Raw genomic sequence first — 14297 nt, forward strand, 5'->3', positions numbered from 1 at the left:
ATGCTCAGCCTAAATGTTCTGTTGTTGAATTTTGTGTTGTTACTCCTAGTTATTATTCTCTGGCATCATCCTGCCCAACCTCTCTCCATACTTCGTGTTTACACCTTCAAGGCTTGTAGCCGGTTATCATCTATCCCCCTGAGTCATCATTTACCCAAGTTGTACATATTTAGTTCTCTTAATCTTCCCTCATAAGTGAGTCCTCCCAGTCCATTAAGTATTTCTATTACTCATCTCTGCATTCCATTTTTATTTTTTTTCCATTTTTTCCTTCCACGTGTTTCTGAAAACTTCCAGGTGATCATAGCTGACAGGATCCTTTTTAGATGTGGATTTTCTATTGACACCAAAGGAAGGAGGTGTCTTTGATCTGGAAGTGACATACATACTATTTTATGTGTTATTGTCCACTATCATCTGAAAGTGTCTTTTGACATGACTTCCTTTCAGCTTCATATGTCCTGTTGAACATTCAGATGTTTGCCTCTGTGGCTATTCTCTATCTGTATTTTAAGAGCTGAATCATGTAAGGTGCTAGGCATGGCTAAACCTCCCCAGCAGGGATTCAGGTGACTGGGCACATTATTAAGGGGCTCAGCACCCTCTAGATCTATTGCAATTTATTCTCCATTCCTTTTCATGTGTGAAATCTTCATTGCTGCGCTGTTTAAATTTAAGATCAGATCTTCTACTTTGCTAGATAGCTCTTCCATCTTGATGTAACTGACGTTTATCATGCACATTCCGCCTGCCAGTCCTCAGTGCTTTGCGGGCTACACTCTTCATCCAATCTAACATGAATTCAATTTTCAAAGCAAAAATTTCTGTTAGAAGCTGTTTCAAATGTTTAACTGATACAATCTACTATACACTCATTGTTCACTAATTTTTACGTTGATCAACAAAAAAAAGTGATCAAAATATCTCGCTGGTAGTGATTGCTACACACTTTACCTTGTGTTCTCTATTCATCAGGAAATTGTACTTCCTTCACTTCACACTGACAAGAGTCCTTTTAAACCCAGTGCACTGAAGCCTTGTAAATTACACAGATCTTGTTGCAATTAATTTCACTGTTTCTTTTTCACTTCAAAGATTACATCCTTATACCTTTTGTAAAAATTGGAAGTTTTAGACTTAAATTCACACATTGTTTGTTTTTAACCTTCTTATCCAGGAACTCAATCCCACAATAGTGGATGGAAAAGTGCACCTGGATGCAAGGGACAATAGCGTTTCCAGTTTCCTTTTTTGAGAGAATCTACTTGGGACATAACGTATTTGAGTCTATGTGGGAATTTGTCCGTGTTTAAGAAAAGCAGACTGATAGGTGTTTATAGCTCTGGGTAGAGTCTTGGGAAGTTTAGGTTCAAGGCTGACCTTTACTACAAACTACATGTGTGGCTTTGGACAGGTGGTTAAATCTTCTTCCAGTCTTTTTGTGCCTTATCTTGTTCCTAAATAATTTATGCTTGAGCCAGGTCCTTAAGGCAAGCTTGTACAATGTATCGATGTGTCAACTTAGAGCTTTTTGCCAGAGAAGCAGTGGAGGCCCTTGTACTTGAGACCTACCTCTCTTCCTTTGTGCTATAACAGATAGGACATTTGAGAAGTCTTTGCCATCTTTCTCCTGCCATACTCCCAGAGCATCTCATTTCACTTTGCTTTCCCTCTCATGAACACGGACCCAGAGTATATGTCTTGTGAGTGTCATCCCTAAGTAGATAGTGGTCTGTTGATTAAGAAGATTACTTAATCTCTGGCTGCTTACAGAAGAACTTGATCCTACTTCATGCTATTCCACTGCCTATAGCTACTGAACAAGTCAAACTGAGAAAGAAGGGTAAGGAGAAAGAAATAGGAGATAAGAGACAATACTTGTTTGCCCCGAACATCACTTAGAGGATAGAAGAAACTATTCAAAGTCAAAACATATGGAAAACAGCATCTGGTTATGGGAGCCTGGATGTTAATTGTTCTGACAGCTGAAATTTGTCTCCAGAAATCTCATGAAGCCAGCTGGTATTGTAGAGTTTTCTCTGGCTCATATTGTGACTCTTACAAGTTTCTGGAGACTTCCAGTCTCAGGATGATCATCTTGCAAGAGCAGCTGCTGCTTAAAGATTTTCATTTCTGTATCGGCTGGAATCAGGAAATACATTCTTTGTGGGTTTGGATTTGATTTGTAATATAAAAGTCCTAAGGTGGTTTCAGATGCACTTATCTGAATTTGAATTTAACAAAACCATGTAGAACTTAGCAAACAGATTCTAATGTTGTCCCCTCTACAGTTCTTGTATACGAGGTGAGGAGAAAAACTTGATCATAAGTAACAGAAAGGTATTGAGGTTCATTTTGAGATGTGTCTTAAAGGTCCCACTCTGAATCTGAACTTCTTGAATTGGGAAAACGTGGGCTGGCGAACTTGGTAAGAACAATAACTCTAGAGAGATAATTACAATTGTCTGTTTCTGAATGGGTTAGAAGTTGTCTAATAATAGCTCTTTTCTGCAGTTGTTTTAGTGCCTTTTGCTTTCAACCTTGAGTTGGAAATGTCAGAAGTCTGTATTGACACATGTGCCCCGTCTCAGACAAGAAAGAATATGAGGCTGTTTGGAGCGCATACGAGTTTGATTTAGAACAGGCTACTTGCATGTTCCTGAAAAAAAACCATAAATAACTAATCATTTGAACTATCAACAAGATGTTCACTGCATGGCCCTGGCATTTTTTTTAAGGGTGAAAATACCAACTTCTCTTATGTTTTTAAGTACAAACACATTTCCTGCACCCAGAGTTGATGTTATTTTCCAAGAAATGTCTGTTCCTCATCCTGGTGAAAGATAATGAGAAGTAAAAAAAAAAAAAAAAAACAAACCAAAAAAACCACCCCACCCCAAACCAACCCTATGTGGATGCAGAAAGGCAAGGTTTGGAAAAAGTTGTATATGGCAGAACAGTCTAATTTGTTTAGAGAGGATTTTGCTTTAGGTTTATTTTGTTAAGATTCAAGGCACTCAAAGTGAATGTTGTTTAACAGTAGCATAACCTCTGGAGACTAGGTGAGAATTCTTGAGAAGTCTCCCCAAAAGAAGTTGATCCAAAAATCAAAATAAAATGAAGAAGAGGGGGAAAAGTTTCTGAAACACTAAGTGTTTTAGAAAATCCACTGAGTTATTCATATGCTGCTAACAATAGAAAGAACTTGAAAGGCAGGACCCAGAACAGCAGGTACAGAGTCTAATTAATGCATGTACTCTAAGGAGGCTTAACCCATAACTGTCTAAATGCAAGCAGTAGTGTTTCAACAGCAGGATTGTTTCTAGCAATATTCCTGAGTTTCACCAATGAATCACAAGGCAAAACCCCCACCTTCTATATTTCCTTTGTTTATCACCACACTGGAAACAAGAAATCTTAAAGATTTCATGATATTTTTTTTTTAATTATTGTTAATTTTTTTCTGAGGCTGCAACATAAAATGGATAACACAAATACGTTGGATTTTTCTTTGAAGTAATAGGTAAGTTGACATGAGCCAAGCTTAGAGATGGTCAGGATTTTGACTTAAACTGGTGTTTCCTTACTGAGGAGAAGCTGGAGCCTACTTGTTCTCATCCTCACTTGGGTGATCCTTAGACTTTGGCCATGGCTTTCTCATTAGTGACTGAGTTCTGAAATACTGGGAACACTGCTGGTTGGTCCAGGAAAACACTTGATCATGACTCACTTTAGAGTCAGCCTTTTTATATTTTAAAATCAAAAGCATGCCCTAATTGTTTGATGGATAGGGCCTGAGGGCATGCATCATGGAGTCCACAGTTATTAGGCAACAAATGAGAAGCTGAAGTGAGGCTGGTCTGCTTAACAATAAGCCTTCTATTGTAATTCAAAGCATCAAATATTTGCAGGCCCAATTAGGCACACAAGCACTCTTTGGTAGACAACTACCTTAACCAGTAATCTACATTCTTATTTCTCTAATGGGGAGGCTGTTCATTGATGGTTTGCTGTGTGTATGGAAATTAGACACCTGTTCTAGAAAGTAAAAAGTTCTGGATGGCTAGACTTGCAGAAACTTGAGCAGTGAATCTTGGGTTGACTTGGGCTCAGATGATCAAAAGTATCTCAGAAGTTTCAGGATGAAATTTAAAGCTAAAATGTTGGCAGTTATGGGAAAACAGGACCTGGTATATGCTATGTCAAATCAATGGTTCATTCTGTACTTCATCTTGAGTGTACCAGTCAGCAAAGGATGGTTCAGAGCAACTTCCTTGTGTGAATCGGAGCCAGAAACTGTTCCTTCATCCTGGGGGAAAAAAGTTTGAGACATCAAAATCTTTCCAGTTCTGCAGTGGGATGGAGGCAAGGTAGCTATGGAGTTTCCTAAGAAGAAATAGAGATGGACCCTCAGGGGTGTGCCAGTGGCAATGCACTCTGCTCAGATGTGCAGAAGCCCTGGGCTCAAGACCCCGCTTTCCTAATTCAGATTAGAGTCTGGACTACTGACTGTCCTGGAATAAGCTTCTTTTGCTTTAGGCTTTGATCAGAAAATGTATCACAGGACTGAGAAACACTTCTTGCTGAAATATTTCATTGAAACTTCCTATGAGAAATTTTGGCTTTTTAAAACTTGTGTTTTCATTAAAAACCTTCTTGTTATCAAAAACCAAGATGAAACTATTGTTTGTGTTTTGTTGAAATGCTTACATACACTAACAGTTACTCAAGTCTCTCTGCTGTCTGCCTGGACACGGCTAAATGTAATTAAGCACTGCTTAGTCTGAGAAAGGACTCTGATTTGGATTGTGAACATCCATGGCTCATTTTGAAATATCATAAATGCATTTTAAGTGAGCTAATATTCTGTAAATATGGTTAACTTCTGCATTTCCAGATTTGGACTCTGAGTTTGTTTTTTTTAATGTTGTTCATGGTGGTATATGAGTGTGCCTTATGGATGCTTTTACATACAGACCCCTATCAAGTTATCTATAGTAGGAAAATGACAGCATCATAATAGTTAATGGAAAAATAACATAAGAGGAAAAAGAAAATTAGCATTCCACACAGCAGGGCATTTCGGATGTTAATCTGCCTTGCAATATAATTGACAGGGAAGCTGATATCTGAGAAGATTTTTATTCCTATCTTTTTCTCTAAACAGTTAGTGTTCAGTAGTTGTACAGCAGGGGAGATGGAGAAAAAGAAAGTTCTAGCCGAGTGAATGTTCTTTACCAGCAAAAGATGTTAACTTTCGTCAGAAGGTAGTTAATCACTGAGAGAGAAAGAGATGAAGAAATTGGATAAAACATTTCCAGTTCCAAAAGTCTTTATTGATTGTGTCCCCCTCAAGAAAATTCAGCTCAATCTCTGAAACCCTCAAGTGATTAAACCTTGGGCAGTCCACTGTAGACAGAGCAAATGAGAATTGTTTCAAAACCAGACATGTAGAGCTAGGATAGTTAAAGGGAAAAAAGATTTCTTTTTCACTTTGAAATCCTAGCTGGGAGACGTAATCTGAGATGTTGATTTTAAGGCAGGAGCTTTCTTAAGTGTTACAATCTTTCTCTGCGTAACAGATCCCCGAACCTTGAAACAAGGAACTGTTTTATTTTCAGAGGAAGAGCTCTCTTAAACAGAAACCTAGAGCTTGGAAGATGGGGGACAGATCTCTGGTCCATCACAGATAACTTGTACACATTGGTCTAAATGTTTTAAAGGCAATTAGGGCACAGAGAGACTGAAGCATCGCTAAATGAGATGGTCAGACCTGTGACCAGTTGAGAGTTCCTATTTCCCAGAGATGCAAGGTTTTTTTGATCTCAAAGCAGCTCCTCTACAAGACTGTAGCTATTTTTAAGTGGCAACATGACCACTAGTATGTGGTCTAAGGCATGCAATATTATTATTCTCCTCTGTTTTCTGTAAACAGCATGAAGGTCTTGAATAGTTGTGTTTGAATTGCAGTTTGCTTTCTTGAACTCCATAGCATACTGCTGGAGTAAAGCCCTTGGCTTCTCTGCCTTGGGGTTTTGGGAAATTAGGTACATTAAAGGTGGTAGGGGAAAAGCAGTAGATGCTATGAATTGATTTCTTTCTTCTTTCTTGCATAACCGTTAACAGAACAGTGTCTTCTACACCAGTTCATGCACTATACAGGAGTCTAACATAAAATAACATAGGAAGGCCAATTTAGGAAACCTCACTGTTAAAGTCAATGCATATTATTGTAACTAAAAGCATGAAGCTAATTGACTTGAAAAAACAACAAAAAACTGACAGCCTTGTGATAGTTTTATCTCTTCTTGGGCAGAGATCCTGATTTTGGTTACATGTACAGGTATCAGATGGGCTGTAGTTTCAGAAGTTATTGCCTGTCAGCTTAGCTGTAACAACTGGTTGAGTGCATACTCTACAATCACAAATATTTGTGAAAAAAAACTGGCTTAGACCACTTGAGCTAGACTTCTCAAAACCTAGGGTTATCCTAAGTGTTCTAGATTATCACCAATTTAGCTGAGGTCAGTGACTGAACCAAGGATTCTTCCAAGAGAGACCATAGATGATAGGTCAAATCCTGAACCTAATTTTATGTTGGTGTAATTGCATAGTTCTGCTGAGTTGCATGAAAGTTCTCCCCTTGACTGGATGTACACCCCTGAGCTCACGGAATCTGCTTAACTCTTGGCTTTCATCTAAGAGTCTTAAAACACCTAAAAAACTTTATAATTTTCCCTCATAATGCCAAAGAGTAAACAGGCCCAGAAAGATTAAGGGTCCCATTTTGGGTTGGTTTGTGTGGTGGGGTTTTGGTAGCGGGGGAGGGGCCGCAGGGCCAGGTCCTGTGAGAAGCTGCCAGAAGCTTCCCCGGCTCCAAGTTGGACCCGCCGCTGGTCAAGGCCGAGCCCATCAGTGATGGTGGTCGCACCTCTGGGAGAATGTACTTAAGAAGGGGAACCTGTGGTGGGGGAGGAGATTGGAATGTGAGAGGAACCCCTCTGCGGATCCCGAGGTCAGTGAGGAAGGAGGGGAGGAGGAGCGGGGGAGCAGGGGGATGGATGCCCCCCAAGATGGCCGCCGCTCCCTGGGAGAGCCCGCGCTGGAGCAGGCCGTGACTGGAGGACTGCGGCCTGCGGGAAGGCCCCACGCCAGGGAAGCTCATGGAGGACTGTCTCCCGCGGGAGGGACCCCCCGGTGGAGCAGGGGCCGAGTGAGGAGTCCTCCCCCTGAGGAGGAAGGAGCGGCAGAGACAAGGGGGGAGGAACCCACCCCAACCCCCATTCCCCGTCCCCCTGCGCCGCCGCCGGGGGGAGGAGGGAGAGAGAACCGGAGAACCGGGAGTGGGGCTGAGCAGGGAAGGAGGGAGGGGTGGGGGACAAGTATTCTAAGATTTGGTTTTACTTCCCTTTACCCTTGTTTTGATTTGATTGGTAGTAAATTAAATTGATTTTGTTTTCTTCCCACTTGTCTTTCGCTTGTGACAATAAGTGGTGAGTGATCCCTCCCTGTCCTTGTCTCGAACCACAAGCTTTTCTTTATATTTTCTCTTCATCCCACTGGGGCCAGGGTGGGGAGGAGTGAGCTAGTGGCTTCATGGTGCTTTGTTACCAACTGGCCTTAAACCTCAGCAGGCCCCTTCCCCAAATCCTGTTGAAGAGTGTAAGTAACTTTTCATTAGATTTTGACAGGACCTTTAGCATCTTGTTCAGACAGACAGCAAATACCTGCAAGTTATCATGGTTATAGTCTAGCTTTTAGACAATGCCTCTGGATCTAGGTACATGGAAAAGCTAAAGGCATGTTTTGTGTGAGGTTATGTAGTTCTAATAAAATCATAAGATGTCACAAAAACACATCATGCAAAGAAAGGGTCATAAGTCACTAAGCGCTTGTTCTTTGATTTAAACAATGGGCAAAGAGGAGAAACTATGCCAGGATACCTGTGGCTGCCTGCCAGAATAAAACAAGAAAGGGGGAAAAAGCCCTTAATTACAGTTATTAATATATCTCCAGTATGCATCACCTTCATGTCCCCACCTTATATAACAAGGATTAATTAAGGTACAGATAATGCATATACTTGAGGTAACTGGGAGGTTAGAGGTGGCAGGTGGAATCTGATGCTGTGAACATGCAACCTTGAAGCTAAAAGCCTGCACCTGAGATAGCTGTGCATGGCTTTTATACCTCATGTAGAGGATAGGCCTCTCCAGAGTTTTACTCTTCTCCTGTATACTAGGTCAAATTAATATCTTGTCATTGATGGTAAACCCTTAGATAACTAATTTTAAATAGGTAAATTTGAGTTAGGTGACCAGTGCTTTTCAGCTGGTCAGAAGTACTTATCTGGTTTAAAGTGGCTGAGAGTCACCTGATTCACTGAAGTGATAAGCACTGAGATGTCAAGTGAGAAGACTCTGTTTTCATTTGTCCCAGGATGAACTGGTGGGGTAAAATAGTTCTTTGTTTCCAGAATTATTCTGTTCAGCTCAGAATGTGTTTCTGGACTGTTTTGCCTCTCAGGCTTGTGCAAAATCTTCAGGAGGCTTACTGTGGGGTTGAAGTTGCTGTAAGTGTGATCATTATCCATCTGTATTCCATGCAATTATTATTTATGTTATTGAATTCCCTGGAGGTAAAATTAAAATAGAGCTTTTTTTTTTTTTTTTTTTTTCATTTCAAGCTCTTGTTTTTGTTTCCCCCTTCTCTTTAACAACCTTGTTTCCCAGGAGACCACTTGATATGTCCTCATGTTTCCAAGAGACTGAAGTTCAATAGGTTGAGAGTTAATTGCCAGCTGGGAGTTTCCAGATGTTTATGCAGTAGCCCAAAGAGCTGTCCACTGGTAGCAAATGCACAGCTGGAAAGACACAGTCCAAACAAAGCATCTTTTAGCTGATTGACATATGTCTGGAAAACTTGGCATGTTTGAGACAAATGGAATTGAAATTAGGAACAGCTAGGAGCAAGTCCTTCATTATCAATAATTAGTCAATTAGATTTTTTTTGTTCAAATTCAGATATAATTCTCAAGCATTGTACTCAGTCATTATCACCCATGCAAGTAAACGACAGAAATAATGCATAGCCTTCACTCTATCTTTCCTTGAGATGTGTTCAGAAATATTCATTATACTGTTGAACATAGGCCATTCCATGGGGCTGGATCGTGCAAATGATTTGTAATGGAATATGAAGCCTTTCTCCCAGAAATCAGATTCACATCCAGTCCAAACAGCTGATGGCAAGTGAACTGTTAAGTTGAGCTACTTAAGAGTTTACTATCAAAATGCTGGGGTTTTTTTTGTTTTGGTTTGGGTTTTTTTCCAGTCAAATAAGTGGTTCTGTACACAATCAAAATTTTCAGTGGGGAAAATTTATTGTTCTGAAATTGTTTTCCATCTGGGAAATCAAAGTGGAAAAAAATAACTTTTTTCACCAGCTTGACTTTTCTCTGTAAAACCCATAATAGCTGCTTCATATGACATTATTTCAAGACTCAGTTGTTTAGGGTGTTGTAGCCTGTAGTGTTAACCTGAGTGTTCAGTGTTCTGTTCTTTAAGCAACGGTCTCCAGGAAGGAAGAATCCTTTGGAGGGGTCATATGGATGCACATTGGAAGATGTAGTCTAAGAAAAGTAACACCTGAAAGAGGTGATACAGTTGTAATTCCTTTAAGCATCACAAAACAAAGGACAGATCAAGCATTTTGATGTTCCTAAGGAAGGGGGCGGGAGGGGCAAGAAATCTTACTGCCTTTTGTCCTAATGCACAAGGAGCTGAAATGGGGAAATTTTTTCAGGATGGAATAATATGTATTGTTTTATGACAAGCCACATGTTCATGTTTTTGAAAAATAATACTCTAGCTGATGCTGGCTTTGTGCCTTTTAGAGTCGTCTTGTAATAAGTAAAGGCAAGACAAAGAAACCTATGAACTAGCCATTTGAAGTTCAAGTTTAAGGCCTATTATGAACATTAAGCTCTACTTTATTCCAGCTGGCCATTGCAGGGGTGGAACTTCTTACCAGGATTTACTTAAAATAAATGAGGTATTATTTTTCCTAAATAAATTACTTTTTGCCCCACAATAGTGGAATAGAGTGTAATTCATGTGCATGACATTTTTAAGGAGCAAGAGAAAAAGAATTACCTCCACAAAACATTTTTTGTCCCTGAAAAACATGGTTTTTCTTTGCCTGGCCATATGAGAGACTAGATTTCTTCCTTTCTGTTCAAAGTCTTTCTGTCCTTAACACCTTGTTTGGGAAATCAGTGATGTTTGGATGAATTCTACTAAGTAGTGTTTCTGGGAATTTGGTACTTCTACCACTTCTACAAACATGTCTGGAGAGGACTTAACAGAGGTTTCTCCCTGATGAGAACCTGTCCCCCACTTTATGTGGATCTTGGAAGGAAACTTTACTCCTTCAGAGAGGAGTAGTCTTCTGTCTACTCAGTCTGAATTACAGTCATATGGTAGGAGATGCAGGACATTGTTACCCGGAACTGTCATCATGGCCATCACAAGGAGGAGAAAAATATAGCTATCATTATGGGAGCTTTACACTGCATAGTTTATTTCTATAACAGTGCACTATGATGTGCCTAATTAGACTGTATCAGCTGCTCCACGTCTGCTACTGAAGGAAGACTTTCTTATTGTGTCTAGTCAACAGAGAGCTCTCAGGCTGTGATTTAGCACTCAAATTAAATTTAAGCATAGTTTCCCATTTGATTATCAAGCTATGGGTGACTTTTAAGGATCCTTTTCAATCCATTACTTCTCCTAGCTGTAAACTCTCTGCCACAGTTTTTTCCTCCTCTCTGGTAGATGCAGACTGACTGAAAACTCATCCATTTAAAGTTAGAGGGGGACGAATCCAAATAATTCCAATTAGAGTATGCAAACTTTTGCTGTTGTTCAGTCTCCTTCCTTGCTTGTCAACTTCTGCTTCTGAGTCTCAATTATTGAGACATAATAAATGTAATTGGCTTGAATAAACTGAAAGGAACAAGACCTTCAGAAAGCAATATAGGGTAAGAAATAGGGCAAAAAATAGGGTTTATTTCCATGCCAAATTGGAACATTCATCCAGCTTGTGGCTTCATTGTGAGAGGAGTATGGTAACTTCAACAAGACAGTCTTTAAGAAAAAATATATATATGTGTTTATAGAAAAAAAATCTCCCTAGTCTCTTGTGCGTACTAATCTGTTAAAAACATTGTAAAGAAGAAAAGAACAAGTGTCTATTTCTTCTGTAATATTGTCTAAGGAACCAAATTGGATAAAACAGTGAACCCTGTATGGACAAAAAGACCGCAGTGGTGATCAGAGCTGAAAAAAAGTTCGTAGTCTACTGTTTACGCACCTGTTGCACACTTTTTTTGTATGCGTGGGGTGAAGGTGGGTTGGTCAAGATGAGGTTATGGGACGTATTTGTTTCTTCAGCAGTCTCTCTGTACTTGTGCTGCTCTTGGAAGATGCCTACAGTTTGATGGACATGCTGCCTGAACCTTGAAAGATATGATACCTCCATTTCAAGGAGCTGGCAAGGTTGCAGACATTCTGTAGTAACTTCAGAGAAAATGTCCTCTGCATAACAAGCACTTCTTTTGCTGCAGGAACTGGCAGGTTTTCAGTATACTGCAGTAAGAAGGAATAACCTGATCATATCAAACACACACATAACTGGTGTAAGATGTTGCAACATTGACCAGTTTTACCAGAAAGTGAGCATGGAGGTAGGGAGAGAAGGCAGAGCACGGTTTTTGCTCTGCTTTACCGTGACAGGGCTTTAGTCTTTGTAGTTAAGACAACTTTTTGGAAGAATCAAAGACATGATCCATTGGAGCATCGCTGGAGTTCTAATGATCTGTAAAGCAACATGGATGTTTTGGATTGATTGTTTGGGCTTTGCTGTGATAGTCTTTGTATGCATGGCGGGAAGCCAATGACCCCTTGCAGCAGCAAGTGCAGGGTGGTGGCTTTCTGGTGTGGTGCAAACAGGGAGACTACTTGTGGATGCAAGTCAGGCTAAACAATAGGCGTAGTCCTCTGCAGTAGGAAGTCCCAAGTCCTTGTATGCCCTTTACTTGAAGTACTTGGTACAAAAGAAGGGCATGAGACCTTCAGCGTGATATGGCAGTAAGGGGCTTGTTCCCAGTGCTGCTGCTGGAGTGGGATTGGGAGCTCATGCCCCACCTTGCCACTATGTGGGTTCATTGAGGTCACTAATCCTGTACAACCCTCTGTATCTGACACTTAAGCATGTATTCAAACAAAAATAAACACTCATAGCCACACTGTTGCTCACTCTTCACCAGGGCTCAGAGGAAGTGATGCTAGCTTCGTTTCTTGACTCTTTGCTACTGACCTACTACGGAGAGATTTTTATGATTGTTTTACAGGGAATGGGGTGATGATGGGAAAGTGGTTTGCTCTGTCTCAATTTTAAACAGATCCCTTCTGAAGTGCTGCTCTTACTGAGGTTTTGCCTTTTGTTTACAGGCTGTGCCTTCCTAACATACTGCGAAAGGGAGTCTGCTCTAAAGGCCCAGAGTGCACTGCATGAACAGAAGACACTGCCAGGGGTGAGTCCAGATTGCTAACTTTTTTTTTTTTTTTTTTTTTTTTAATCTAAAATGGGTTACATATGGAGTTCTCATCTTGGGTTTGGAGCATAATGTCTCTGGTTGCTTGGATGATTCACTATTTGCATTGTGCTAATAAAATGAAGACACCACCAACCCACCCAAACAGTTTCCAGGCGCAAAATGAAAAGCTTTTTGCTCTTATCAGGAGTCAGGAAAACAGTAATTAACTGGTTATGGGCTGGATTCTACCAACCTCACTCAGCTGAGGAAAGGTTTTAGGATTCTGACTATTACAATGAAATATTTGAAGTGCTTACCAGGTGCTACCTCTTACTATTTTTCTTCTCTGAAGCAAGGTGTGGCAGCAAGAAATCAAGGAACAGATCACATTATTGAGTTATCACAGAATGAAAACATATTCCTGATGACAAAGTGGTTTGACTCAGTTACTTTAGTATTCAAGCAGCTGTAGCAGATTGGAAAGGCGGTGAGACAAGGAGAAAAGAGAGAGAGGAGAGACGAACACAAGATAATGAGGAAAATTATTCACATGAGCAAGATCTAAGGTTCAGACAACACAAGCAGAACTAAAAATAGAATCAGCATTATGTGGGGAAGACCTGCCCTGCTGGGATGGGTTTCCAGTTTAGCAGTAACCGGGAGGAGGGAGAGAGAGACACTATTTAGATTCAGCCAGGGTACATGGATTGGAAACAGCCGAGTGCAGTACTCCTGTGGCTAGAATAGGGCTAGTTTCACAATGACACAAAAGTCAGTGATCAAGTAATTACGAGTGGGATCCTGAGGGTTCTAGGCTGCATCTAAACTGAGAGGAAATTGATCCAAAAGTCTGCCTTTATTAGCTGTTGTTGACTGACTGAGTCCTGTGTACCCATAACCTACCTTTCTACAAAACGTAAGACACGTCAGTTGCTCTATGTTGCTGAAGAAAGTGTTCATTCTGCTCTGCTTGTTTCCATCATCCTGGGTCTATTTACCTATCTTTATGCCACCTTGCCAGTATGGAATGCCCACGCAGTTGCTCATCTACATCTATCTTTGCTTTAAAGGCCATACCTTATGTAAATATATACATACTTCATTCCCTAAAAATACATTTCTGTCAGCTGACAACTCCCTCTGAATTATTTTTTTTTCTAGAAAATCGTTAACCACAGATTGAGAGTAACTTGAGTCTTGTTGGGGTTTAGGTTTTTCAACAGGTGTTGTTTTCTTTTTACTTCTCTCTCCTTGGAACGATAGAACTGGATGTACAATAATTGAAAATATTTCAAATAAGGATGTTTTGGGTAACATTTTACCTGAATTTTTCTGAAATATGCTTGAAATCAAATATGTATTTATCAAAACTAGAGATATGCTTGTGATGAATAAGGTGTTTGTGTATTTAAAAGATACTAACTGGAATTCCAGGTTTTTTCACTGAGACTGTTTGCTCTCTTCATTAGGAACCAGACCACTCACTTGCATATGGAACTCTATAGGGTTAAAATCTCATCCTGAAGTTGTATGATGGGAATACCTTCATGAAGACAGTGGGTCAGTGAGACTGAGGGCTCAGAGCTGGGGAGGGAGGGCAAGTGACAATTTAGGATTATTTTTTTTTTTAATTACTTCTTTATATGTCTACAGTTCTGAATCTCAGTCTGCTTTTTAGAGATTTTAAATCACAAAACTC

At 40.1% G+C, this 14297-nt stretch overlaps 1 protein-coding gene across 11 annotated transcripts in view; it reads left to right on the plus strand.

Annotated features, from left to right (window-relative positions):
* The window catches only part of CELF4 (CUGBP Elav-like family member 4), a 730638-nt gene that overhangs the window by 79902 nt on the left and 636439 nt on the right, over positions 1–14297 (plus strand). For all 11 annotated transcript variants that reach the window (XM_069774870.1, XM_069774868.1, XM_069774865.1 and 8 more), the window contains exon 2: positions 12513–12595. In XM_069774870.1, the coding sequence (XP_069630971.1) occupies positions 12513–12595 (83 nt within the window). The remainder of the gene's footprint in view (positions 1–12512; positions 12596–14297) is intronic.

This window comes from Haliaeetus albicilla, chromosome W (assembly GCF_947461875.1).
Source record: "Haliaeetus albicilla chromosome W, bHalAlb1.1, whole genome shotgun sequence".
Taxonomy (NCBI): Eukaryota; Metazoa; Chordata; class Aves; order Accipitriformes; family Accipitridae; genus Haliaeetus; species Haliaeetus albicilla.